General features: G+C 49.6%; 1 protein-coding gene across 1 annotated transcript; it reads left to right on the forward strand.

The window, feature by feature from the left end:
- Positions 1 to 3786: 3786 nt before the first annotated feature.
- Positions 3787 to 22311, forward strand: LOC109773153 (aminopeptidase P2). The gene is made up of 13 exons (XM_020331852.4): positions 3787 to 4246; positions 4939 to 5064; positions 5156 to 5275; positions 13598 to 13873; positions 14442 to 14614; positions 17207 to 17482; positions 17901 to 18052; positions 18606 to 18796; positions 18973 to 19081; positions 19201 to 19355; positions 19464 to 19556; positions 21542 to 21622; positions 21834 to 22311. Exons 1-13 carry the CDS (start codon positions 3908 to 3910, stop codon positions 21894 to 21896), a joined length of 2154 nt encoding a protein of 717 aa, XP_020187441.1. The 5' UTR covers positions 3787 to 3907; the 3' UTR covers positions 21897 to 22311.
- Positions 22312 to 26023: the final 3712 nt, after the last annotated feature.

Genomic DNA, 26023 nt, shown 5'->3' on the forward strand with positions numbered 1-26023 from the left:
TGTATAGCGCATCTATTCTCTTGAAAGGATCGGTAATAGTCTCGTCGCACTTCCATGCATCCCCGACTGCCTCTTCGAACCCCTCCAGTTTAGTCCGGTACATCTCAAATCGGAACCGCTTTTTATGCGTAAATGGCGCACTGGTTGTTAGGAAAAGTGGCACGTGATCCGAAACACCAGTGGATAGAGCTTGAAGCAAGCAATCCGGATATTCTAGCTCCCAATCTACGGTGCCAAGTACTCTGCCAATTTTTGTTAACGTCGGGTTGTCCCTTTCATTCGTCCAAGTGAACCGGCGTCCATGCATGTACAACTCCTTGAGCTCGTGATCATCCACAAACTGGCGAAACTTGTTCACCATGCTTCTGTTGATATTGGAATTGTTTTTCTCCGAAGCTCTCAAGATCATATTAAAGTCGCTGAGCACCTCCTTCTCTGTGCCAACTCCATTAGGAAGTTAGTTTTGCGCGCGTCTCCTTGCGGTCCATAGACTACAGAAATCCACCACGCCAAGCCCACCCTCGGGCATACCATGCCTGTGAGAGAGTTAGTGTCCATTTGTAAGTTATGGACGTCGATCACCGATGAGTTCCACGCCAAGAGAATGCCACCCCGAGTCTCTAACGCCGGCAAGTACACGAAGCCGTCAAACGACGGTCCCAAGCATTGCATTACTACAAAGTTATCTATTACATCCATCTTGGTTTCTTGGAGACAAATTAAGCTAACTTTAGTGGTGTCTAGGAACTCCTTGACTGCTTTCCTCTTTTCAAACCTCGCACGTTCCAGCACAGAATTGATGGGTGTATATCCATAAGGCCAGTAGATCTCCCACACCAGCGCTCTCCACGACTCAATGAGCCTCAACCACCATCCTCGTCTCTCCATCCGCGTCAAAGGACGGCACAGGCTTGCCAAACAATGCCGCGATGATACAGACATGCTGGTCACGCAGTGGCGAATCGAAGAGCTCCTTGAGCTCTTGAACATCTTCCTCATGTGGCACCAGATCAGCCGAGACTAATCCAAGGGCACGAAGCAACACGTTTTTGGCCGGAGTAGCTTTCGTCACCGACACCGAAGTTGATCTCTTCGAAGCTCTCGTAGTGCGCCTAGGAGTGCAAGGCTCAGCATCTGTCCTTCGCGCCGAGGCCTGGACCTCTTTGAGCAGGGGAGGGGCGAGCCGCTTGACAATGTTGGTGCAGAATGCCTTCAGCTCGGCAAAAGCTACCGCCTCTTGACTTGTCATCCCTTTGGTCAGCGCTGCAAGATCCTCTTGCTTCCTTGCATCCGCGTCGTCCGCATCCTCTCGTATAGCAGCCAGGCTGAGGGCGAGCTCGCCGGCCCCCAGTTCTACTGTCTCCGCAGCAACAGAGAGCCTAGGGTCAGGCTGCACTATAGCGCCTGCTACGTCCGAACGTGCATGGGTGTGGGACCGTGCATGATTCCCATCCATCAGCCCCGTCCCATCTTCCAAGCCATGCAACATGGATGAGGCCCCATTGGCTGCAATGATTGGATGTGTCTCCGACGCGGGAGGATCCCTCTCTTCCTGGCACATGCTCTCCTTGGTTGGCGCCAAAGTGCACATTGTCTCTGGAGCCAACTCCACTATCTCGCCAATGCGCGTCGTTGGATTCTCTACCGACTCCCTCTCTTCCCCAGCTGGCATCTCAGACTGCGTCTCCAGCATGGGAAGTGACGGGGCCCCCTCAGGCTGAGGCGATCCCAACTGCTCCCTGTCCTCATGCGGTGGGGTCCTCTTGTCCTCCAATTGCCCTTGTGGCCCCACACACGCCGCTGTCTCCTCCTCAGAAACCTTGTCTGCCCCCACCATGAGCACACCAGCTGTCGACCGCGCAATGGCCACCGCATCATTTGCCTCCTCTCCAAGCCATCAGCGCCAATCATTGGATGCACCCCTCTCGAAGCTTCAATCAAACCGCTGTCTCCGTCGGCCTGAGGATTTGAAATGTTGGTGGTTGGCGCGCCTGGTCCCGAAAGGCAGTCAAAAGCTGATGGCCTGACGGAGATTCTGTCCCGAATCGTCACCCTTGGACGTACCTCCAACAACTCCACCACCAGTGGCATCGGCGGTAATCTCCAGTCATGCTCCACCGACGGCGAACCAGCAGCCGTGCGACCACGCTCATCCGCACTCCGGCGGTGGCCGCCACGTGAATCCGCCGCCTGACTTCCTCTCACATCCCTTGTGCCCCGCTGCCATTGCCAACGCATCGTCACCGGCCTTGCCCCTCCCGAGCTGTTGCCAGGGCTCCGCCACCCACTCTATCCACTGCTCGACGAACCATCTGCACGCCAGGGCTGCTCAACCACGCCGGAGTAGTCAGTCACCGCGTCCAAGTGGATCAAGATCTTGTAATGCAACAGGGTTGGCTCCCTCATAGGCAGCCTCTACCCAGGCTCCGGCATGGCCAACCAGTGAAGGGAGGGAATCACCTCCGGGTCAGCAGTCCACGCCGTGAACTTGAAGGAAGCAAGATCGGATCTGCTGCTCGTCTCTGGCGCCACCTCATCCACCAAGCACGACGATCCCAGTAGCTGCTCGGCCACCTCTCGCTCCCAAGCATGAGGGGGGATACCCTCCACCTCCAAACGGACCTTGAACCCCATCATCGCGTGCACAGCTTGAGCTTGCCGGTTCCACGGCCTGAAGTACAGACGGACACCACCATGCTCCAGGAAAGGGAGCGCGCTCACCCTGCTCCGGTGCTCCGCCCGGCCGAACACAACCAGGAAATCTTCAGGATGGTATCTGATCACTGAGACCCACTCCCGATCAACCTCGACTTGCTCCCTAAGCGCCTCCAAGACAAACTCCGGTGAAAGATCTCTCCTTGCACCACCAGCGTACGCCACCATGGCGAACTGTAGGCGCCGCTCCAAGTCCTCCATGGACTACGAGCGACGCAGCACACAGATGTCCGTCGGCTCCGCCGCCTCCAGAGCAGGGTCGGTGTGTGCCTCAAGGCGAGGGACGAACAAAGCCGGCCACACCGGAGTCGAAGGCAGCCCATGCCTCAACGGCGGCGGCGGAGGGGGAGGAAGCAGCGAGGCCGCCGGGGAGCGCAAAGCAGGGGCCCTCCTTTCAGTTTCATGGCGCGCCGCCGCCTCGCGCCCCAGGTCTTCCACAACAGAAGGCTCTGGGGACGCTTGCAGTCGCGTGAGCCATGGCCAGGGAGCCCGCATCTCAAGCAGGCGACGTCGTTGGTGCAGTCCTTGCGGTAGTGACCCTCCAGCAAGCACCTGAAGCACTTGTTCTCCATCTTCGGGGAAACCTCCCGGCGCGGCGACGGAGAGGGACGCGCTGGTGGGGCGCGAGGCTGAGCGCCCGGCTCCACCTCCAACCCGACGCGGCGCTTCCAGAGCGTCTTCTTCGAGGGCGGCGACTGCACCCACGACACGCCCCTCCGCCTGGATTCGCCGTCGGTCGCCTGGTCCTGACCACCCAGCCCGCCCGACGCCTCCGAGTCGGAGGAGAGGCCAAGACCCGACACGACCGGCCGCTCGTCGCTCCGGCGGAAGGAGGAGTTGATGGACTGCGGGCTCCCGTCCATGGCGCAGCGGTGAGGCGGGGGCGGGGGGATGGTGGCCGCCGTGGCCGGAGTGGCGAACGGCGGGAGGAAGGTGGCCGCCGCCGCCGGAGTGGCGAGCGGCGGGAGGGAGGGAGAGGAGGGGAGCGGTTTTGGTGTCGGTTTGCACAATACTTAAAAAAGTGAGGTGTGTCTTTATAAGGTTGAGTGTATGTTCGCGTGAGCCTATGGGCTTTGTACTGTGTTGCCTCTTAAAAAAAAAACACGCGTTAGAGTATCTCGTTCGGCGTTCTTCTCTTCGCTCCCTTATCTCCCTATACTCCCTTCACGCCGTCCCCACGCTGGCCGCGCCCATGGCGATCGAAGCCGCGCGCCTCTCCCCTTCCCTCGCCGCCGCCGCCTTCCTCGGCCGCCGCTCTCCTCCCACAGCCCCTTTACTCCGCCGCCTATGCCTCCTCCTCCCCCGCCGCTCCCTCCTCGCCAGCGCCAGCACCTCCTCCTCCCGCGCCTCCTCGGGCGGGGACGACCGCGTCGTCGCCCTCTCCTCGTCGGAGCTCCGCAAGCGCCGTGGCTCGACATCCTCCACACCCACGCCCGGAGAGGACGATAAGCTGCGCTCGCTTCGTCGCCTCTTCGCGCGCCCGGACATTGCAATCGACGCCTACATCGTTCCCTCCCAGGATGCCCACCAGGTTCACCACCTCCATCAATGCTGTAAATGAGTGCTATCATTTTCCTGATTCGGTTCGTTGATAGTGGAGAAATGATGCACCAGTGAGGCCGTGTTGATAAGACAATTAGTTTAGTTGTTGTAACTCCGCGCCATTTAGGCACGAATGATCCTGAGTGAATAGTTCATTTCTATATGTGTGGTGCTAACCATGTGCCAATCGTGGAGCTTACTGGATCTCTTTGTTCACGCAACTCTCGGTGATTAATAGTAGTGGTGAGTATTGACCTATCAGTTGAAAATTTGAAACATATACTGATCGAGCGTTTGATATCTCAGGCTCGTTGGGTTGTGTCCTGTGGACTGCTTTTGATACGACGACCTTCTGGAAATAGGCATCAGCTAGAGCAATCGCTTTTATGCACGGGGCACACGCACATGCATATATACTTGATACACCCAGCGTATTAGTGAAATCAGCCATGTACTTGGCGTGTGGAACTGGCAAGTGGCATTGAGCTACAGCTGCAGAACATCATGATCAGTGTAAATACACATAAGAGCACAATACCATATTATGCAGTGTCTCCACAGTTTGTTGAACTGATGAAGCTAATAGTGCTGTATAGTGTTCAGAAAGTCATCAGTTTATTCTTGTATCAATGATGCTGCATGCTCCCTGACTCCTCCTTGTTTCGTTACTTTTTATTTCAGAGTGAGTTCATTGCGGAATGCTTCATGAGACGTGCCTACCTGACTGGGTTTACTGGCAGTGCTGGTACAGCCGTGGTCACAAAAAATAATGCTGCTTTTTGGACCGATGGCCGGTATTTTCTCCAGGTACTTCATTCCGATGATGCAATTTTTAATTCTTCAGCACATATGGTTTGGATGCGGTTAACACTTCATGTTTTGTTCTTCTGTTGAGCAGGCTGAAAAGGAATTGAGCCATGACTGGACACTAATGCGGAGTGGAAATCACGGTGTTCCAACCACTATTGAGTGGTTGAATGATGTCTTACCATCTGGTTCTCGAGTTGGTATTGACCCGGTGAGCTTTTGTTTTGTTCTGTGCTCTCTCTTTCTCCATGGCCTGCTGACCATAACCGCCCTTACTAAAATCTGTGAAATGATAATTTTACCTGCATAAGAATCTACATAATCAACAAATTCACTCTACAAAATGAATACCTTTTATGAGTATGCTTTCTGTCATGCCAATTGATGATATCATTTGGCAGTAATTTATTTTTATTTTAGAGGATTGTTTTCATGCTGTCTTTGGAGTTATAATTCTTACTTGTTATATAAAACGAGTGACACAGATTTTTACGTGGAAAACCCTTGCGGGAAAAAACTACGGACGCACGAAGACGTAATCTCACTATTATGGAGTTTACAAGTACGAGACGACATGCCGTCTTTAGGTGCTACTGCATGGGGTATATGTCGGATGTGGGGTTCCGGCAAACCCTTAAGGTTCGAACACTGGGGTGCGCGCGAAGTCTTTCCCTCCTACCGATCTACGCCCTAACTCGCTAAGATCTCACGGACGAACTCGACGAACTCGCAACACAGGAAGACACGGGATTTATACTGGTTCGGGCCACCGATGTGGTGTAATAGCCTACTCCAGTGTGGTGGTGGTGGATTGCCTCTTGGGCTGATGATGAACAGTACAGAGGGAAGAACAGCCTCCTGAGGTTGAGGTGTTCTTGTGCTTAGTGACTTAGCGGGTGAGAGCTGGGTGAACTGCTCGATGCCCCTACTGTGGTGGCTAGCTCTACTTATATAGGCCCTGGTCCTCTTCCCAAATATTGAGCGGGAAGGAAGCCAACAACAGCGGGCAAATTCGAAGGGGGACAGCTAGTTCAAGCTATCCTGACAAAAGTGGTCTTCGCCTGCGAAAGGCTCTGGTGGTGACGCCGTCTTGGGCTCCACGATGACCTCCGCCTTGCCGTCCTCCTGGTCTTGGTCTCGTTGCACCGATATAGCAACCTTTGCCTAATGCCTCGGTACTCCTCGCCTGCGCTGGCCTCCTTAGCACCAAAGAGGAAACAAGGACGCTGCGCGCGCTGGCGCCAATCGTCATGGCTCATGTCACGAGAGCCTCGTGAGGTTTGCCCCGCCTTGATATCTCCGCTCCTCGTGAGCCTGCCTGACTAGGCCACTCCTGAGGAGGTCTTGCGTCGCCCGCCTCGCGAGGTTTGGCCCCTCGCGAAGGTCTTGGATGCCTTGTTGATGAAGATGGGCCGTACGGCCTGCTGACTTAGCCACGCCGTGGGCCGCAGGCAGGCAAGTCTGAGGACCCCCGTTCCCAGAACGCCGACAGTAGCCCCCGGGCCCAAGGTGCGCTCGGGCTTGGCTTCGCGGCGAAGCCAAGGGTCAAGTACGGAGCACCGCGGGCCCCAAAAGCCTGCGGCCTCGGTTGACGCGTGGCGGTTGATTGGACGTGGGCGTCTCCGCTTCCCCACGCTGCCTCGGCAACTACATGACTTGACAAATCCTTGCGACATGCAAGGAAAACCATCATTACCTGCGACCGTGGGAGGCGCCGGTTGGCCTTCTCCCACTATAAATGGGAAGGGGGCGGAGCCCCCGTCGCCCATCTCTTTCTCGCTTGCTTGCTTCTTCCTCCTTACTCCACTGCTAACAACAATGGCGCCTATCCGAAGGTTTTCTGCCGAAGGGAAGGGAAAGGCTCCCCGGGATGACCCGGGGCCACTTCCGCCGAAGAAGAGGTCGGTCCACTGTCGTGATGAAGCGGCGATGCAGGTGGTGGCGAGGCCTTGTTGCGAGCGGCCTCCTCCGGGGTATCCGCTACCCTTGTATGCCCGAGCCGAGGGCTCAGGAGGACGGAGCGACGAGCAGCGCCGCCCACGCCGCGTCCGGGGTCGCCGCGCCACGGCGACGCGTACCGTCTCCCCCGGAATCCACGCCGCGGACTCCTCGCGCGAGTTGGTGCTGTGGGCGCCGATGCCTCCAAGCTCCTGGATCCGCTTCCCGCGGTTCTTCTCCGACGTGATGCCGCCGAGGGGGCCTCTCGAGCTCTGGTTGCAGCACGCCGACTGCAGCGCTCCGGCGACCGGAGCAGAGATCGAAGCGGTCCCCGTCGGCAAGATCTTCATGACTCGCGGCTGGGGCGAGATCGCGCGGGTCTGCCGTGCGAGGGGTGCCCTCGCGATCCACTTTGAGTTCGACGGCGTCTCCACGCTCTTCTTCAAGGTCTTTGATGCTGAGGGCCGCCGCCTGGAGTGCTGCTCCGGAGAGGAGCGTCAAGCTGGCGCGCGCTCCGCTCGCGGCCACTCCAGCAGCAGCAGCCCTTGGGAGTCCAGCAGCTCTCCTGAGCTCTATGAGACTCCGGAGACGAGCGATGACAGCTACGTGCCCCCGAGCTCTCGCCGCGCTCGGAGGAGAGCCGCAGCGTCCGGCCGTCGCCGCCGCTGATCTGGATGGGGTTGGCGCCGGCCTCCCGTGGCCCACTGTTGATGATGGCGTCTGCCACGGGAGGGTGTAGATAGGATCCCCCTTAGTTTTAGCTTTTGTTCCCTGCGAAGAATCATGAATTACCCCGTGGGGACATGTAAGGGTCTGTAATGTCTTTTGTGCCTATCTTCCCTGTTATGAGAATTTGGTGAACGCATGTCCCGTTAAGGCTCGGTCCCCCCCTTTCTTTCCTCGCGATAGCTTGTTGCTCTACGCTGGCAGGTCCCGGTCTCTAGGCAGGCTATAGCCGTCACTGGTATGCCAGGTCGCGTGCCGTGGTCAAGGCCAGGAGGTGTGCGGCCCGAGGTCCAGTAAGAGCCCCTGAGGCGCGATGCTCAGGAGGTCCCCCTTAGCGCTCAAGCAGCCATGGTAAAGCGAGAAAGGGAGTCGACGTGGCCGCAACGGGGTTGCGGCAAGGCGTGAGTGACCATTAGGCCCAAACATTTAGCCGATCCGAGGGCGGGACTTATCTTGTTGATTTCGTGGCGATTCCTGATGGTGCGCTAGGCCTGCGCGCCAACTTGTGTGGCATAGCCAGGCCGGCCCATACGAGTTTCCCTCCCCATGCTCTCCTTAGTGCTCTGCGTCCTCAGGTCCCGGCCCTCGAGCGAGCTCAGCCGCCGCTGGTATGCCAGGTCACGATGCCGTGGTCAAGGCCAGGGGGTGAGGGCTGGAGAGCCAGTAAGAGCTCCTGAGTCGCGATGCAGGAGCCCCCCTTTTAACGCGCAAGCGAATTGCACGAGAGAAAAGGAGACTCGCGGTGCCGCCTGCTATCCTTCCCATGGGATCCCTGTGAACAGGCACAAGCAGAAACATGGTTTGCCGTTACAGCTGTCAGCCTGCCGTTGGTTGCTCTGGATGAAGTGAAGGCACTGAGGGCCTGGTGAGGTGACGTGCGCGGGGCGTGCCGCGAGCCAAAGCTCGGCCGCTCAGATTTGTCGACGTGGCAGGGACGAACAATGCACCAGCGCCGTGCCTGTGAGAAGGCCCCCGTGGGAGGCGATGGTCGAGTAGGTGATAGCCGTAAGCAGGTTAAGCATGGAAAGCAACTCAACTTGGGAAATGCAGGAAGATACATGCCACTGGGTCCGGCCCGAGCGGCTTGGGGATGATGCAGCCCGAGGGGCGCCCCCAGCAAGGTAAGCTAAAGACATAAGCAAAAGGGATACATGCCGTAGGGACGGACCCACGTGGCCTGGGAATAATGCAGCCCGAGGGGCGCTCCCAGCTAAACGAGTTTGGAAAATGTCACCTGGTTCTGTAGACGAAGTAGAGTTGGTGCAGCTGAAGGCGTACGTCGAAGAAATGACTCCTCATGAGCCACTGGAGCCCTGAGCCTCGGGAGGCTCTGGGGGCTCGGGAGGTTCCCTGAAGACCGTCTCCATTTCCTCCAGGACGGCGTGGTACCTGGCCTCCTGAGCCGCCAGGACTCGCCGCATGATGCGCTGATAGGTTGACGCCACGCTCGGCAAGCCGAAGGGCATGCGAACGTAGCTGTGTGGCGGGCCCTCGTAGCGGCCCACACGCGATGGCCAGAAGCGCTCCTGAGATGCGGCCCTGTTGAGCCCGGAGACGTCGATGCAGACTCGCAGCCCAGCATCCTCGTCAGGATGGGGAGCTGCGCCTCATGAGCGGCTGTCGCCGCGCATGGCTCTTGCGTCTTGCAGTTCCTGAGTGGTCTTGGTGATGAACTCCTGAGTGGTGGGCACCCCTTGCCCTGTGCTCTCCTGAGGGACACGTGCCGCGAAGCACGCCTCCAAGTGGTGCCCAAACGCCTCCCTCGTGAGGTTGGCAAGGTCTGAGGCCCTCCAGAAGAGAGCCCCCGAGCCCTGTCCGAGGAGGGCGCTGGGTGCGCTTTCCTATGCGATGGAGGGAGGCGCTCCTGGGACGGACGCTGATCCGGATGAGGCTCCTGCCGCGTCGCCATCCTCCTGAGGTCCTGCGCGGCGCAGCTGCTGCTTCTTGGGGATGGCCTCCGGAGGGCCCTCACTTCTGCTGTCGGGGTCGTCGATTGCTGCAGCTTGGAAGGCGTGCTCAAGGGAGCACACCGCATCTCTCTCTTCACATGGGACCGTGATGATTCCTCCGCTTCCTGGCATCTTGAGGACATTGTAGTCGTGATGAGTGATTGCCATGAACTTGGCCAGGGCCGGATACTCGAGGATGGCGTTGTACGGCAGGCGAATGTGCGCGACGTCGAAGTCGATGAGCTCGGTGCGGTAGTTCTTGCGCTCCCCGAAGGTGACAGGCATGCGGACCTGCCCTATCGGTGTGGTGGAGCCGTCGGTCACTCCTGAGAAAGGTTTGGTTGGCTGGAGTTGCTTATACGGCACTTGGAGGTTGTCAAACGTGTCGACGGACAGGACGTTGTGCCATGCGCCGCCGTCGATGAGGGTCTTGGTAACCTGCACATTGCTGATGACTGGGGAACACAACATCGGGAGGGCGCCGGCGGTGGCCGCGCACTTGAGCTGATCTGCCGAGTTGAAAGTGATGGCGCATTGGGACCACTTGAGCGGGCGCGTGGCTTCGAGCTTGGGGAGCACCGCGTTCCCCTCGTGAGCAAACTGCTTGAAGATGCGCTGAGAGGCTGGGGCCTGGGCGCCGCCCAAGATGCATGCGATTGCGCGCGGCTCCTGGAAGCCCCCGGCCCCCTCGTCCTGATGGTGGTCGTCGTTCCTTTTTGGTGGCGGCAGCGGGGGAAGACCGGTGTTGCCTTGGGGGCGATCCTCACGAGGCTGGTCCCTCCAGGCCCCCTTGCGAGGATGGTCCTGCCAGCGGTCCTCACGAGGCCTGTCGCGCCACTCCTGGCGCGGGCCACGGTCGTCCCAGCGTCCGCCTCCACGTCGTCCTCCACGGCCGTAGCCCCGGTCGCTGCGCTTGGGGCGTCGACCGAAGCGTCCTTCTCGTATGGCTCTGAGCTCTTGACAGTCGCTGGTGTTGTGGGTGTTCAGGTTGTGGAAGGCGCAGAACGGTCGGCTGTTCTTGGATGACTCGGGCTGATCTTTGCTCCGCTTGGTGTCGGGCTCCGCTGCTAGCACTGCTACTTCCTTGTGCTTCACGTCCTTGGCCTTGGCTTTCTTCTCCTCTGCTCCTGCAGCTGGCAACTCGAGAAGGGAAAGGCGCCCCTCCTCAGCTCTTGCGCACTTGGTCGCCAGGTTGAACAGCTCCTGAGATGTGCACAACTCCTCGTGGATAGCGAGCTCTTCCTTCATCTTGACGTCGCGGACGCCGTCAGAGAACGCGGAGATGATGGCCTCGTCCGTGACCTTGGGGATCTTGAGGCGGGTGTTGTTGAAACGCTGGATGTATTTCTGGATGGTCTCTCCTGGTTGTTGCTTGATGCGGCGCAGGTCACCCGCGGCTGGAGGGGGGTCGTGAGTGCCCTGGAAGTTGGCGACGAAGCGGTCGCGCATCTCGTCCCAGGAGGAGATCGAGCCGTGCTGCAGGTTCAGGAGCCAGGAGCGGGCTCCATCCTTGAGAGCCATGGGAAACCAGTTCGCCATGACTTTCTCATCGCCGTTGGCTGCTTCGATGCTCAGCTCGTAGAGCTGCAGGAACTCCGCGGGGTCGGCGGTGCCGTCGTAGCGAGGAGGCAGATCCGGCTTGAACTTGCCTGGCCAGGCGACGCTACGCAGCTCGGGGGTGAAGGCGCGGCAGCCAGCCGTGGTTGCTGGGGCCCGCTTTCGGGAGGGGCTTGGTCTTGACGAGGTCCACGCGGCGCCGCTACGGGCGGCGCGCGGTCTTGACGAGGTGGCGCGGGAACGCGGGCGCAGCTTCTCGCGGCCGAGGGATTTCCTGGCAGCTTCTTTCTTCGCGCGCGGGCACCGGGCGTGGTGGATCATGCCGTGGGGCCGCGCGCCTTGGTGCCAAGGCACCGTCTTGGGGCAGAGGTGGCGGAGGCGCGCCATGAGCCTCATCGCCCGTGGCTGGCTGAGGGTGAGGTAGAGAGAGGGACGGCGCGGACGAGCTCGGCGACGCGGTCGAGCCATTCCTCGTAGAGGTCGTCGACCGAGCGGTAGCGCAGGAGTTCGTTTGCGGCGAGGAGCGCGGCCCGTGCCTCCATGGGAGCGCGACGAGCGTGAGACGAAGAACCGGCCGGGGTCAGCGATGGAGTGGCAGTGCGGCCGTCCTGCCGCACCGAAGGATGCAGCGAGGACTCCTGCTGCTCGTTCCCCGCCGGGCCAGTGGCAGCGTTGGCGGCGGGAGACGGAGAACGACGAGGTGGCCCGCCGACGGGAGCCGTCTGAGCAACGCGGGCGGTGAGGGCAGCCCGACGCTCAGCTCAAGCACGGCGAGCGTCTGCCATGGAGACGACGGAGCGATGGAGCGACGAACTGATGGAAGGGAAGCTACGGCGCACCCCTACCTGGCGCGCCAAATGTCGGATGTGAGGTTCCGGCAAACCCTTAAGGTTCGAACACTGGGGTGCGTGCGAAGTCTTTCCCTCCTACCGATCTACGCCCTAGCTCGCTAAGATCTTGCGGACGAACTCGACAAACTCGCAACACAGGAAGACACGGGATTTATACTGGTTCGGGCCACCGATGTGGTGTAATAGCCTACTCCAGTGTGGTGGTGGTGGATTGCCTCTTGGGCTGATGATGAACAGTACAGAGGGAAGAACAGCCTCCTGAGGTTGAGGTGTTCTTGTGCTTAGTGACTTAGCGGGTGAGAGCTGGGTGAACTGCTCGATGCCCCTACTGTGGTGGCTAGCTCTACTTATATAGGCCCTGGTCCTCTTCCCAAATATTGAGCGGGAAGGAAGCCAACAACGGCGGGCAAATTCGAAGGGGGACAGCTAGTACAAGCTATCCTGACAAAAGTGGTCTTCGCCTGCGAAAGGTTCTGGTGGTGACGCCGTCTTGGGCTCCACGATGACCTCCGCCTTGCCGTCCTCCTGGTCTTGGTCTCGTTGCACCGATATAGCAACCTTTGCCTGATGCCTCGGTACTCCTCGCCTGCGCTGGCCTCCTTAGCACCAAAGAGGAAACAAGGACGCTGCGTGCGCTGGCGCCTGCCTGGCGCCAATCGTCATGACTCACGTCACGAGAGCCTCGTGAGGTTTGCCCCGCCTTGATATCTCCGCTCCTCGTGAGCCTGCCTGACTAGGCCACTCCTGAGGAGGTCTTGCGTCGCCCGCCTCGCGAGGCTTGGCCCCTCGCGAAGCTCTTGGATGCCTTGTTGATGAAGATGGGCCGTACGGCCTGCTGACTTAGCCACGCCGTGGGCCGCAGGCAGGCAAGTCTGGAGACCCCCGTTCCCAGAACGCCGACAGTATATATAGATGGCAGTATATAAGGGTCTTGGAGGATAAGAAAACGAGCTATAATTGTACATGTCGACGTCAACGTAAAGCCCTACACCACTCCTACGTTTATCATGAGACGATGCCGTGCCCAACACGGCAGTAGAATCCGGATCACGATTTAACATTACCTGACCATTTCATTAAGTGATTCAAGGATATCATAAGTGAAGTCATGATTTGGTTAGCTGGAATTGCAATATCATATCGTGAATGTAATCTTATTTTCTTCATACTGCCCCGTTATGCAACTTTAATTTTGAGATTTGTGATACTAGTAAGATCCCATAAGCTAACTTTTTGAGTAAAAAATACAGCAGTAGTTACGTATCTACCAACTCTTTTACTTTTACTCTTAAATCTTACTACATTCTTACCTGTATGTTCTCTTGTATTCTTTCTGTTACACGTACAAGACGCTATGCTGAAATTTTGATTAAGGCTTAAGTGTGTTTCATGGCACATACATTCCATAATTACTCCCCATTGATTATTTGATATGTTGACGACTCTGCACTTTGTTTATGTTATTGTATTCTTGGCCTAATCCTCTATTCTTTGTTTGCTTGAAGGATGCAGTTCCTTTTCTCATCTGATGCTGCTGAGGAATTGAAGGCTGCTATTTCTGACAAGAATCATGAGTTAATTTTGATTAGAGATTTTAACCTGGTTGATGAGATATGGGGAGAATCAAGGCCAGCGCCCCCAAACGAACCTACCAGGGTGCATGCCATCAAGTATGCTGGTGTTGACGTTGCATCGAAGTTATCTTTTGTCAGATCACAGCTTGATGAAAATGGGTGTGACACTGTGGTTATTTCAATGCTTGATGAGGTTGCATGGTTGTTAAACATGGTAAGATTTAGCTGTCACCATTACTTTGACATGGTATGCTGGTTATGAGCATCCTGCAGTTTAAGATGGATTACTTCTGAACCTGAAACTCCGCATGTTTATTTTCTCTCATATGTAATAATTTCACTTCCAATCCCTTACATGATAGACGCATGTTATAGACAGCTACTTCAAATGCTGGATTCAAAAGCATCGCATGATTTTATACTGTTACTAGTCATGCATTTTTTCCCAATGTTATTACCGTATACGTGCTTTGATAATTGGTAACTAATGCTTAGTACAGGTCAATTGACTGTTCTACTTACCACTTCGTGCTCCCTGTTTGGCATTATAAGTATATACTTTTATTGTTTTGATAATCGTGGTTGCATGATAATCTACAATATTCTGCATTTTTCAAAGACTTACTATGCAATAAGTAATTCCTGATGTTTTAGCAGTACAACATCTGATGACAACTGAAAAGTACAAGGACGTTTGCGCTTTTTAACCCTGTTAAATATTGTTGCATTTTGTTTAATACACTTTCCACAAAACTGATGGTTGACACCACAATTGAATGCAGAGAGGAAGTGATGTTCCACATTCACCTGTATTCTATAGCTACTTGACTGTGGAGATGAGCACTGCTACATTATTTGTAGATAGCAACAAAGTATCTGAGGAGGTATTGGAGCACCTCAAGAAAGCTGGAGTAAAGTTAAAATCATATGAAGCAATTTTATTTGATGTAGAAAGGTAAATTTTACCAAAGAATATTTTACATAGCTTGGTGTCTGGCTTTGAATGTGCAGTTCCTTACTGTATCTTCGTATCAATGCAGTCTATGCAATTTACCTATATTTGTTTGTCATCTCAAAATTTGGAAACAATGTGATCTGATTATTCTAATCAGTTTGTAATTCATCTGCACGGAAGTCAATCAAGGTTTAATACAGCCTTAAGGCGAATGAAGTGTGGAACATTGAATATTTACTGCAAAGGCCTGTACTCTATGTTGGACTGAGGTTTTCTATTTTCCTGCCAAATACGGAAAATATGAAATACCATGTTTGGATTATGTGAATTGCATACTTATGAGCTTCATAGTTCCCACCCTGTGCCCTAGCAGCTGCATACATCTTCATACCCTATTCAGGAAAACAACAATTATCTTTTGAGAAGTAAGACCTATATGCACTTAATCTGGCACAGGACCACCTGAAGTCTCTGTTTTCATCAATTAATGCCTACATTGGCTTTTGACAGCCTGTTTGGAATGGTTGATGAGTAGTTCACTAGCTTTTGCCTTCTTCCTGATTTTGATCATGATGGCACCTTCTTGCTTTATGATTTGAGTTAGATGAGATTCACATGTATTTGATTTGGCACTTGATCAAGTCAATTGTTTGTTTTGGCCAAACAATTGGCCAAACAAATGCATATTTTTGAAGTTTCAATCATAACAGTTTGTAAGTTATATAGCCTGTTAAAAAGCGGGGGTTCCGTTATGTCCATCACATTCAAATCACCTATGTAATCACATCCCTGCCTCAAAGGTGAGTCGAACTCATGAATACATTAATTTAGTAAGATGCAAAAGTATAGTTAGAAACATGTTTATCTATGAATCTCTAATCATGTAAAGAAATCTGCAAGGAGAAAAACAACAATTATATTGTGGTGTTGTACATGTCTTGTATGTACCTACTGGATTCGGGTTGTTTATTGGTTGAACTACCGAACATGTGTTTGAGAATCCGTATGTTGGAAAAGCAATTAGCCACTATTTGGGTATGATAGTGCAAGAAGTAAAAACTTCTTCTGTAATTTCATCTCACTTAGTTCTAGTCTGCTGAAGGGAAAACTAAAAATTGTAACTAGCGAAAGATTGAGATTTATGTAGGGCAGAAGGCAAGTACCAACCAGTATAAAAACAAGCACAAAGAGTAGGGAAATGAAGACAGCGTATGTAGTTCCCGAAGTTCAAGTTATTGGCAATATATTTTTCTGGAGAGGCTGAGCTCTATGCTCTGAAACCACTGAGGTTATACCTTGTTCTCCTTGAGCTAAGTCCACGAGGAACTCAGCCGATCACTCATGGTGGATCTTGAGGTGATCCCTGGACCTGTACAAACTTTGCTTTAGGCCAAATCTCCAAGAGTAACTAGTAAGATATCTAGGCTCGAATCTCAACTATTGTCTCTCAATGGTTTTCCTCTCTTAAGACGGGGCTCAAGAGCATAGAGGAATGGGAACACGAAGTATGAGAGTGTAATAACTGCACTGGGGGTCTACCTGAGCTCGTAGGGGTTCGGTTCCTTTCATGGGCCGCTCAGAAAACTAGCTGTTTTGCTTCACGATTCACAACATGGCGGCACTGGGATACTAACCGGACACTGCTGGATTTTCAGACAACGGATAGTTTTGTGGCACTAGGCGCAAAGCGGAAGGATGTGTCAACAGAGTCGCAACACGGTAACGTCGCCTTCCTAGCAGACTCACCGACCGAGGAACCAGAAGCACTACGCCTGAAATAACCTGCCTTCGAGAGCCTCATCTTGACCACACTGATGGCCAAACCGGAAACACCGGTGTGAGGAACTCGACAGCGAAAGACAAAGGGCCGCAGCAAAGGCACAACATAGGTTCATCCCGGCAACGATGAGATCCTAACTGACACCGCTGATCTTCGAACAGAGCGAACACTTAGGGCAGCCCCAAACCGTTGGGTTCCTACATCCTGATAGAAGCTAAGCGGTGTGACGCCGATTTCACAACCGGAGACACCGAACTTGATGAACCACGCCCCGAGTACACAGCGAAAACTGAAGACTCAAACGCGCTCAATAGAGGTCATCCTCGGTGATGCGGATCTCAAAACCGGTGTAAACGAACATAGCTAATGCATCTCAAAGAGATTTCAAAGGATATGCTGTGTATCTGGTTGGTTCTAACTGAGCATCAGCAAGCTCCATCCATTAACCACGATATCCAACCCCTCTTAATAGTACGGTTTGCCCTAAACCCAAAGTGACTCACTGAGGCACTAAAAGCTACTATAAAGTCTTCAAGAGGCAAACCATGTCTTCAGTGTCCAACATTTCTAGGGGTCAGACATCCATAGGTTAAACCAACATCCTTTGGGACTATGCACCTGTGTACACTCACTAAACACATTAGTCCGTTAAATCGTTTGTCATTAATCATCAAAATTCACTAGGGGGCACTAGATGCACTATCAAGTGGATAATTGTAAATGGTTAACTACTAATCGTTTTATTTCACTGCAGTTACCTCTTTCCTGTTCCGTTGTGTTGTCTGAACTGGGGAGTGGTTTTTCTTCTGTAGGCTGGCAGAAAAGGGTGCAAAACTGTGGTTGGATTCTTCAAGTGTGAATGCTGCCATAGTCAGTGTATTTAGATCTGGTTGTGACAGATACATGAGAAAAAGAGGAAAGACAGAGAGGCAAATTGGCAAAGAGGCATCTTCAGATGATCCGACCACCAAAAAGCGCGGTGTTCAGAATATGGAGTTAAACGGTCTGTACAAAGCCTCACCAGTCACCCTTGCCAAATCAGTTAAAAATGAGTCAGAAATTAGAGGAATGAAGAACTCGCATCTAAGGTATTGTTTCAGCATACTTACGAATTCAGGGTTTTCCTGTGTTCAAAACTATTCTAAGAAAATATAAAATGTCAATTTCGTAGAACTGATGGTACTGAAACATATGCTGATGTATTCTACTGTAGCAAATGCACAGAAAAGGTTTCATGGATATGGTGGCTTCTTAATAAACGTGTCTTTTGATGTTTCTGACCTATCACAATAATCGCTTTGATAGCTTTTATGTTTGTACTGATGTAGAGGCAGTAGTGTGACCAATACTCACTTCATTTTTTTTTCTCCTCATGTGAACATAAAAAAAGAGAAACTTCACTTACAATATTCAGCACACACCATCTTTTTTCTGTATCAGCGTTTCTGTTAATCCTGGGCCATCTGACCCAAGCATTGCCTGCACTGGTGCGTAATACACTTGCAGAGATGCTGCTGCTTTAGCAGAATTCTGGTGCTGGATAGAGGAGGAAGTTCGTAACAATGTGGCTCTTACAGAAGTGCAAGTTGCAGAAAATCTTCTTGAATTTCGCCGAAAGCAAGATGGTTTTATAGAGACAAGCTTCGACACTATTAGTGGTATATTCCCACATTTTTCCATCAATAGCAAATTGTCATCGGATTACTCGACTAATTTGTTGAGTTTTATGTGTTATGGTGTTTCCTCTCATTTCTGCGCCGTGTCTGGATTCATTGTGTCGAAAGAAGGCTTTGGATGATTATTGTTCATTTGTGCTTATGCCTCGGTTGGTGACAGCATGCTGGGTAGGGTGATGCAATATCTTTTTACTTATGTGGCCTCTTGGCACTGGGATGAGTCCTTTTCCATCAAATTTAATCTACTGTATTTCAGAAAAAAGTTCAACTCCTTTTGTTGTATTAAGGACTACTACTTTGATGATATGCTTCAGTATAAATACTGTTTTTATGTACTTTGTCGCTTTAGTATGATATTCATGTTTGCTATGGTAAGCTTGATTGTCACGCAAAATAGGGATGAAAGGACACATCTAGTTCTTGATGACACCCTTGACTCTTCCATGTCTTCCAGTCTGCAAGTGTGTGATGTCCCCACTATTGAGAGACCAGAATTCTTGATTTTTTTACCCATTAATCCTTTTTTTACATGCAGGTTATGGTGCAAATGGTGCTATAATACACTACAGACCAACTCCGGATAGCTGCAGTTCTGTTGGAAGTGACAATCTCTTTTTGTTAGATAGTGGTGCTCAATATGTTGATGGAACGACTGACATTACAAGGACAGTTCATTTTGGTGAGCCATCCCCGAGGCAGAAGGAATGCTTCACAAGGGTTTTGCAGGTGTGTAATTTCTCTTAAGACTACACGTGTCAGCAACAGTGAGCTATTTTATGTATTGTTTTCTGTACTTCAGTAGTAGAGTTTTTTTTTTTGAGGAATGAATAGTAGAGTATGTTCAAATACTTCACTTCTTTGTTCTCAATACCTTATGCAAGTAATGGAATTTGTTGGCACAGGGCCATATAGCTCTAGATCAGGCAGTATTTCCAGAAAGAACTCCAGGTTTTGTGCTAGATGTTCTGGCACGATCATCTCTCTGGAAGATTGGGCTTGATTACAGACATGGTACCTTCTCTGAGCACATAAATCTCTGGCCCTGAATCATCTATATACCAACTATTGGTTTGACTGGTCTTCTAAATGGAATGCATGTAAGTTCTGGAGCATGTTTGTCCCTGGTTCAGGCACAGGTCATGGAGTTGGAGCTGCACTCAACGTCCATGAGGGCCCGCAGAGCATAAGCTATCGATATGGAAACTTGACAGCTTTACAGAAGGGCATGATTGTAAGCAATGAACCTGGTTATTATGAAGACAATTCATTTGGCATTCGTATCGAGGTTAGTTTTCCTATTTGGTGCTCATGTCAATCTTCAATATTTTATGTGCTGATTGTTCAGTTGAAAGTTAGTACTGCAAGTATTTATTTATACTTTTGAACCTTGCAGAATCTGCTTCTGGTGAAGGAGGTTAATTTAGCCAATTCTTTTGGCGGCATCTCATACCTGGGCTTTGAGAAACTAACTTTTGTTCCGATTCAGGTACCCATGCATTTTATTTATTCCAATTTTTCTGTCGATGAAATTTATAGATAGTGATATGAATACAAATAATAATTCTAATTTGAACAGTCAGTAATCAAGCTGACAATACATCTTTTAAAGATATCACCTTAAAAAGTTCCCCAGTATTATTCCAGTGACTGGTAACCTCAACCAATAGGTCCCCTCAACGATTTTCACCAGGTATTAGTATTAGCTAGTTTAAGTACATACGTATGTATTAATTGAGTAATTAGTAGCTGGCTCAATGGAGGTTCACGCATATATATGTACTTTAAGTACGTGACTTGACTTGAATCACTCCATTGTTGCGCCATGGGTCGTTCCATAAACTGTCGACCACTGCGGCTGCTACCTACCAGTTAGATTTTGTTTGGCTTGCGCCAGAGCTGGCCCTGCCAATCCGGGGAACGCCAAATAATTGGCGGACGTTCTGGCCGCCCCTGTCTGACCAAAAAGATGCCGCAGAGGTGAACTAGCGAAGGTGGAGAGCTGGGCACACCAAAAATTTGGTGTCCGTCCAAACAGCTCTCCAAGGCGCATTCAACATCAATTTTTTGGCTGGGCGCTCCAGGCAATTGACCCAAACAGCCCCCTAGATATAATCAAGGACTAAGTCTCGAGTTATATTAATAAACTGTGGACAGTTAGACAGACATAATTACTACTCCCTCTGTCCCTAAATACAAGTCTTTTTGGAGATTCCAATATGAACTACTCCTCCGTTCCTAAATATAAGACCTTCTAGGGATTCCACTATAAACTACATATGGAGCAAAATGAGTGAATCTACACTCTAAAGTATGTCTATATACATCCGTATGTAGTTCATAGTGGAATCTCTAAAAGGTCTTATATTTAGGAATAGAGGGAGTACATACGGATGTATATAGACATATTTTGGAATGCAGATTCACTCATTTTGCTTCGTATGTAGTCCGCATTGGAATCTGTAAAAAGACTTATATTTAGGAATGGAGGGAGTAGTTAGTATCTACTTGTCAGTTGTTGCGTGTTGAAAGAAAAGGGAGGTAACTTTCTCCTGAATTACATGATCGTCTGCATGAGAAGGAAATAGATGCAAAGATCTCCGATGAGTTTTTTCTTTTGACGAAATGCAGTGTGACTGCTTTTCATTGCGATAGGAAGAATAAAGTTTAAAATTTAAAAGAAGGGGATGAGATTAGTGAGTCTGTAAAATACAACATGTCAGCCTAGTCGGGTTCTAAAGGTCATTCGACTAGTGTCATTAGCCTTCGCTTGCCCGCATCCACCCATTCCCTCGCTTCGAGCCGAAGCTTTTGGAAACGGACATGTACTGTGCAAGCAGTGTTTTGGAATACCATCTCATTTCTTTGTTTCCATATGTTCCACCAATACCAATGCAATGATCGAGAGCCAAGTCTGTGTCCATATGAGTAGAGAAGCACTGCCACCAGTGTAGCAAGGATTCATCACGAGAATGCATGAGGGAGTTATTGAGATCAAGCCTGCTGAAGATTAGTCGCCACAGCTCCAATGAGATTCTTGACTTGTTCAATGGGCTTGGTAGTCACAGAGCTACGCTTGAGCTAACAGAAATGTAGCTTTTTATTGTATAAGCAAAACATATATGATTTCATGAAAGTGCAAATGAGATATTGCTATAATTTGATATCAACCCTACATTGTGTTATAGCTCTTACATATATTGCTATATTTGATATGAATGCTATATTTATGTCTTCATATATCTTTGTTTTATCACTCTTCTTTGATCATTATCTCATTGGCACCCTATGTCCTATTCTTGGCTCAGCCCCTGCCTGAATGTATGGTCTTTGATATGCATCCTGACAATCCAAATTTTCATTACATCTATTGATCATTTTTTAGTTATACCTGCTGGTTTTGTTGGTTATTATTGTCCAGCTTAAGCACATTATTCATGAAATTCTGATTATTTTCTTATTTTGTAACTTCAGAGAAAGCTTATTGACTTACCCTTGCTATCACCTTCGGAGATAAATTGGGTCAATGAATACCATGAACAAGTTTGGGAAAAGGTGAGCTCTAGATACTTGAGACCAGTTTGTTACTAAACCTACTTGACGAAGAGCGGAGTTATTGTGCATGAGAAGGAATACTTGAACTTGCATCATGAAATCTCCTAAAGGACGACAGTTTCATGTTTAACTAACATAATTTCCTACAGTAACCAACCTCATCGTCTTGGAATAATTGCCCCACTAAAGTACGAGTTACGACTATTTGCAGGTTTCCCCTTTCTTGAGTGGCAATTCTCTCAACTGGCTGTTGGTTAACACAAGGCCTCTCTAGACACCAAGCATGTCGCAACATGACAAAAAGCAACCAAAAAGAGCAAGTCACTACTCACTAGGTATGCATTCACTTCTTGGCAGAAAGCAAGGGAAAACGATGGCAACGTCCAAGGCATTGGTTGAAGCTGGTTTATTTATCGGTACCCGGTTAGCTTAGTGCAATGTTCTAAGCGGTGAAGCGATTTGCATACATCTTCATTTGCCATTGGTTATATGATTAGTAACCATGATAGTTCAGTTGCTTTGTTTGGTCTTCCCCCTATAATCAATGCTAGGATTTTGGTAATATATGACAAGTTACATATACTCAAAAGTACATTTTTTACTCATAGTATATTCACTTGTGCGATGTCATTATTTAGTAAATACTTCATCTGTTCACAAATATAAGATATTCTAACCTTTTCCCTGAATCTGATGTATGTACACATGTATATACATAAGTGTGTGTTCACTCATTTCAGTCCGTATATAGTCCGTATTAAGATATCCAAAACATTTTATATTTCTGAACGAAGGAAGTATGCAAATTGCACAGTTCCGAACATTATGGTTTATCTGGGGTGTCATTGGCGTGGGCCTTTTACCTCTTTGCACGAGGTGGCATACGCACGTACTCTGTTTTTTTCTTCTACTATATCTGGAGCCGTTAATAAAATAATTGAAGATAAATATCATTGGTCCATAACCATGGTGTGCAAATATTTCAATGGAACGGTAATTCGAGTATGAATATTATAATCCAAACATGAACTTTTCTAATAAAATAGTTCAGATGAATTCAACTTATTTAGACATACTTTTTAGTTTCTCCCTTGAAGTACCCATAAATGCTCAACCAGATCATTCTGAAATTGCTCATGAGTTGCTCAATGGTGAATTTATTGATGCATTTGGATAAAATCCTTAAACGTCGCCGGATTCTGCTATGGAAGTTGGATAGGATTACCCATCTACCCAAAGTTTAGACCGTGGCGAACTTTGTCACCTTCATCTTTCACAATCATATTGTGTATGATCACACAAGCTGTTATCATCTCCCACAATGCTCTGGATCCTATATTTTGCAAATCTCAAACAACTGCAAAAAGGGCTTGGAGCACTCCATATGCTCTCTCCATATCATTTCTAGCTCCTTGCCTTTGGGCAAAGTGAGTTCTTTTTTTCTCACCCGTTGTCTCGGAGATACCATCACAAAGACAATATCTCATGATCGTTGTTGGTATAGTTGCACAGAGGAGCTTATCCTGCACACAACCTTGCAAACAATGGAGACTGTTGCATCATGTTGATGTCATTGTGCGATCCGGATATCTCAAAGAAAGAGTGCCAAATCTAGAGGTCTTGTGATGCAACTGTTTTAAGAATGATGGCATGCTTCTTGCAACGGCCTTATATTACCCTTGGAGAGCATATGGGCAATTCTTCCATTTCCAGTGCATGCAGTCGAGGGATCCGGGCGTACCTAGGCACCCTCTTGATTCCGACAATGCCATGGGCCGTACGGTGCCTTTGATAATTGGTCCTCTTGAGTACTCCATTCCAAACACCTTGACCACTGTAGTAGCAAACTTGACTATGACTTCAAGACATGTGGTTTTGAACATCTGGAGGTACCCATTCCACAGATCTACAACAATGCCATATGCAAGCATCCTCAATGCAGCTGTGCATTTTTGTTAACCGGATAATCCAATGTTTTCGACTGCATCCTTCTTCAAGATGAAGTAGTCATCATAGGTCCGAACACCATTGTAGAGGCGATGGAACACAATTTGGTTCATCCAAAATTGACAGCGGAAAAAGTACTCGAACAACACATCCAAGACAAAGTAGTCGTTCATAAGCATCATATGCCCTCGTGCCCTTTTTTGATTCATCACTTGATGCCGCTTGATTGATCACTTGAAATTGAGAACATGCTCCTCTGCATGTTGGTCATCTTCAATAACCGCATGCGTCATCGTCGTTTCATCCTCATATTCTTCCTCTCTGACGACACTAGAAATCAATGTTTGTTTGCGGAGACCCACTTGTGTCATGCAAAATCATTTTTCGTCTCGAAAAATGCACTAGTGATTGATCGTCACAGAAGTCCTGTCACAAAAATGTGATCTTGACGGCACCACTTTTTTTCGTTGCCTTATCGTACCTTAGGTGACAATTCTTGTTCTGTCACAGAAGTCCAAAACGTCACCTTATACCAGCGGAGTTTTTGACGTAATATAGTTCCAGCGACGATAATACGTCGCTAGCAATCAATGTGTCTGGTTTGATCGATCAATGTTACTGACATATGGGCCTAGTAGATGCTGGCATGGCTACTTACACATAGGTCCAGATGGTGCTGACGCGTATTCTTACATGTGGGTCTAGTAGCTCGTGACGACATTACTTTACGTCACAATTATCATCACATCTTATATATGGCGGCAATTTGTTTTATGTTGCCATTTGCAAACAAATTTGAATTTAAATTTGAAATTCAGTAAAATTGGTTTACCACTAGCGTATTTTGCACTGGTGCAAAGAGGCAGGAGATTTTGAGGATTGATTGGAAAATACCTATTTTTGGGCATAAGATATGCTAATTGGACACACAAAAGCTTTCCATACGAAGAGATGCGCATGTGGGAAGAAACGAAGCCGCTTCTGGTGTTCCAGAAGAGAAGACGGTGCATGGTACGGCCATACCGCTCGTACCATCGGTTGTGCCGCACGCCTCCTTCTCCCCCTAGTTGACTACTGCCATTTCGTGTGATCAAATCTTAGATGTGATGAATAGAGAGGCCCCAAACAATGAAACAAAAGTCAAAAACCTCACCTCCGTAGGGGAATCAACAAAGGGACACCACCGTGTCATAGCCTCAATTATGACGACGACAACATGAATCATCATCAACAACAACATCCTCGACATCGACTTCTCTATTCATCTCGTTATAATCCAAAACCCTAATGTTGAACACCTCTATGATGTTTTGTGTCTTCATGTCCAAGTAGTTCTCTAGTTCTCGGGGGATATGGAGGAACCCTAGTATTTATATGAACCGAATGCCGATAAAACATTGGATTCATGCTATATGATTGATGCTATGTGAATGTCGAATGCATACCATTCAACGCTTGTGGACTTGAAGGACGTTACTACCACTATGATGTGGGGACTAGAGGTACAACATTGACATAAGAAACCTCTTTCCTTAGCGGATCTTTGGTACAAGAATAACAAGGACCCATATGCTTTATGTCACATCCACGGGGAGACCCTTAATCACCATCTTGCTTCGTCAGCGAGTATTGGAGGGATGGTGGTTGTGTGAGTGATATAGAGCGACAACGACATACCGTTATCTTATTATTGGCTCCGCCCACACAGTATACACATAACATAGGATTAGATATTTGAACCAGAATTGTGCTTTCGCACAATTTAGTAACATAAATACCAGTGGTGGATTCAGACTCTGTCAGAATGCCTTCAACCCTATTGCAGCTTCCATCATTTCCATTACTCTCTTGTTCTTAGTAATTACTTTTCGCACTTTACTTCTTTCTCACACACTCTTGTGATATTTCCAACTTCACATTGTTTTTGCTTGAGATTTAAAATAACACGTAGGCACATTCTCATAAACCTATAGAGGAGGCAGAACACCATTTCCTCAACTCTCTGTTAGGTCGACACTCTTACTTCGAAACATCTACAACTAAACCATGTGCACTTACAAGACATCATCTCTCTACCTCCCTCCATCTCATTTTTAGCCCTTTCTCTCCCACCCACCCCTTCGTCCCTATACTATATAAACCGCGCCTTAGGTAGGATCTAGAAATTTCTTACCCCAAAACCATAGAACAATTGTTCTACGGTAAATTGTATTAATCAGTAAAAGTTATGTACAAGAAAGAAAGTATTAGGTCGGATCTAGGGTTAGGAAAGTACAAACTATGAACTTGAGAGAGCTTTGATCCATCTACCTCTTTCTTGGAGATCAAGACATCTTACAGAAGAAAATTCCTCTAGGAATTCAAGGCCACTTACGAGAGAAGATTCCTCTTGGAATATTAAGCCCTTCTCTCATCGAATTGGGGATGAACTATCTCTCAAGCCATCCACTTTTC

Source organism: Aegilops tauschii, chromosome 1 (genome assembly GCF_002575655.3).
Source record: "Aegilops tauschii subsp. strangulata cultivar AL8/78 chromosome 1, Aet v6.0, whole genome shotgun sequence".
Taxonomy (NCBI): domain Eukaryota; kingdom Viridiplantae; phylum Streptophyta; class Magnoliopsida; order Poales; family Poaceae; genus Aegilops; species Aegilops tauschii.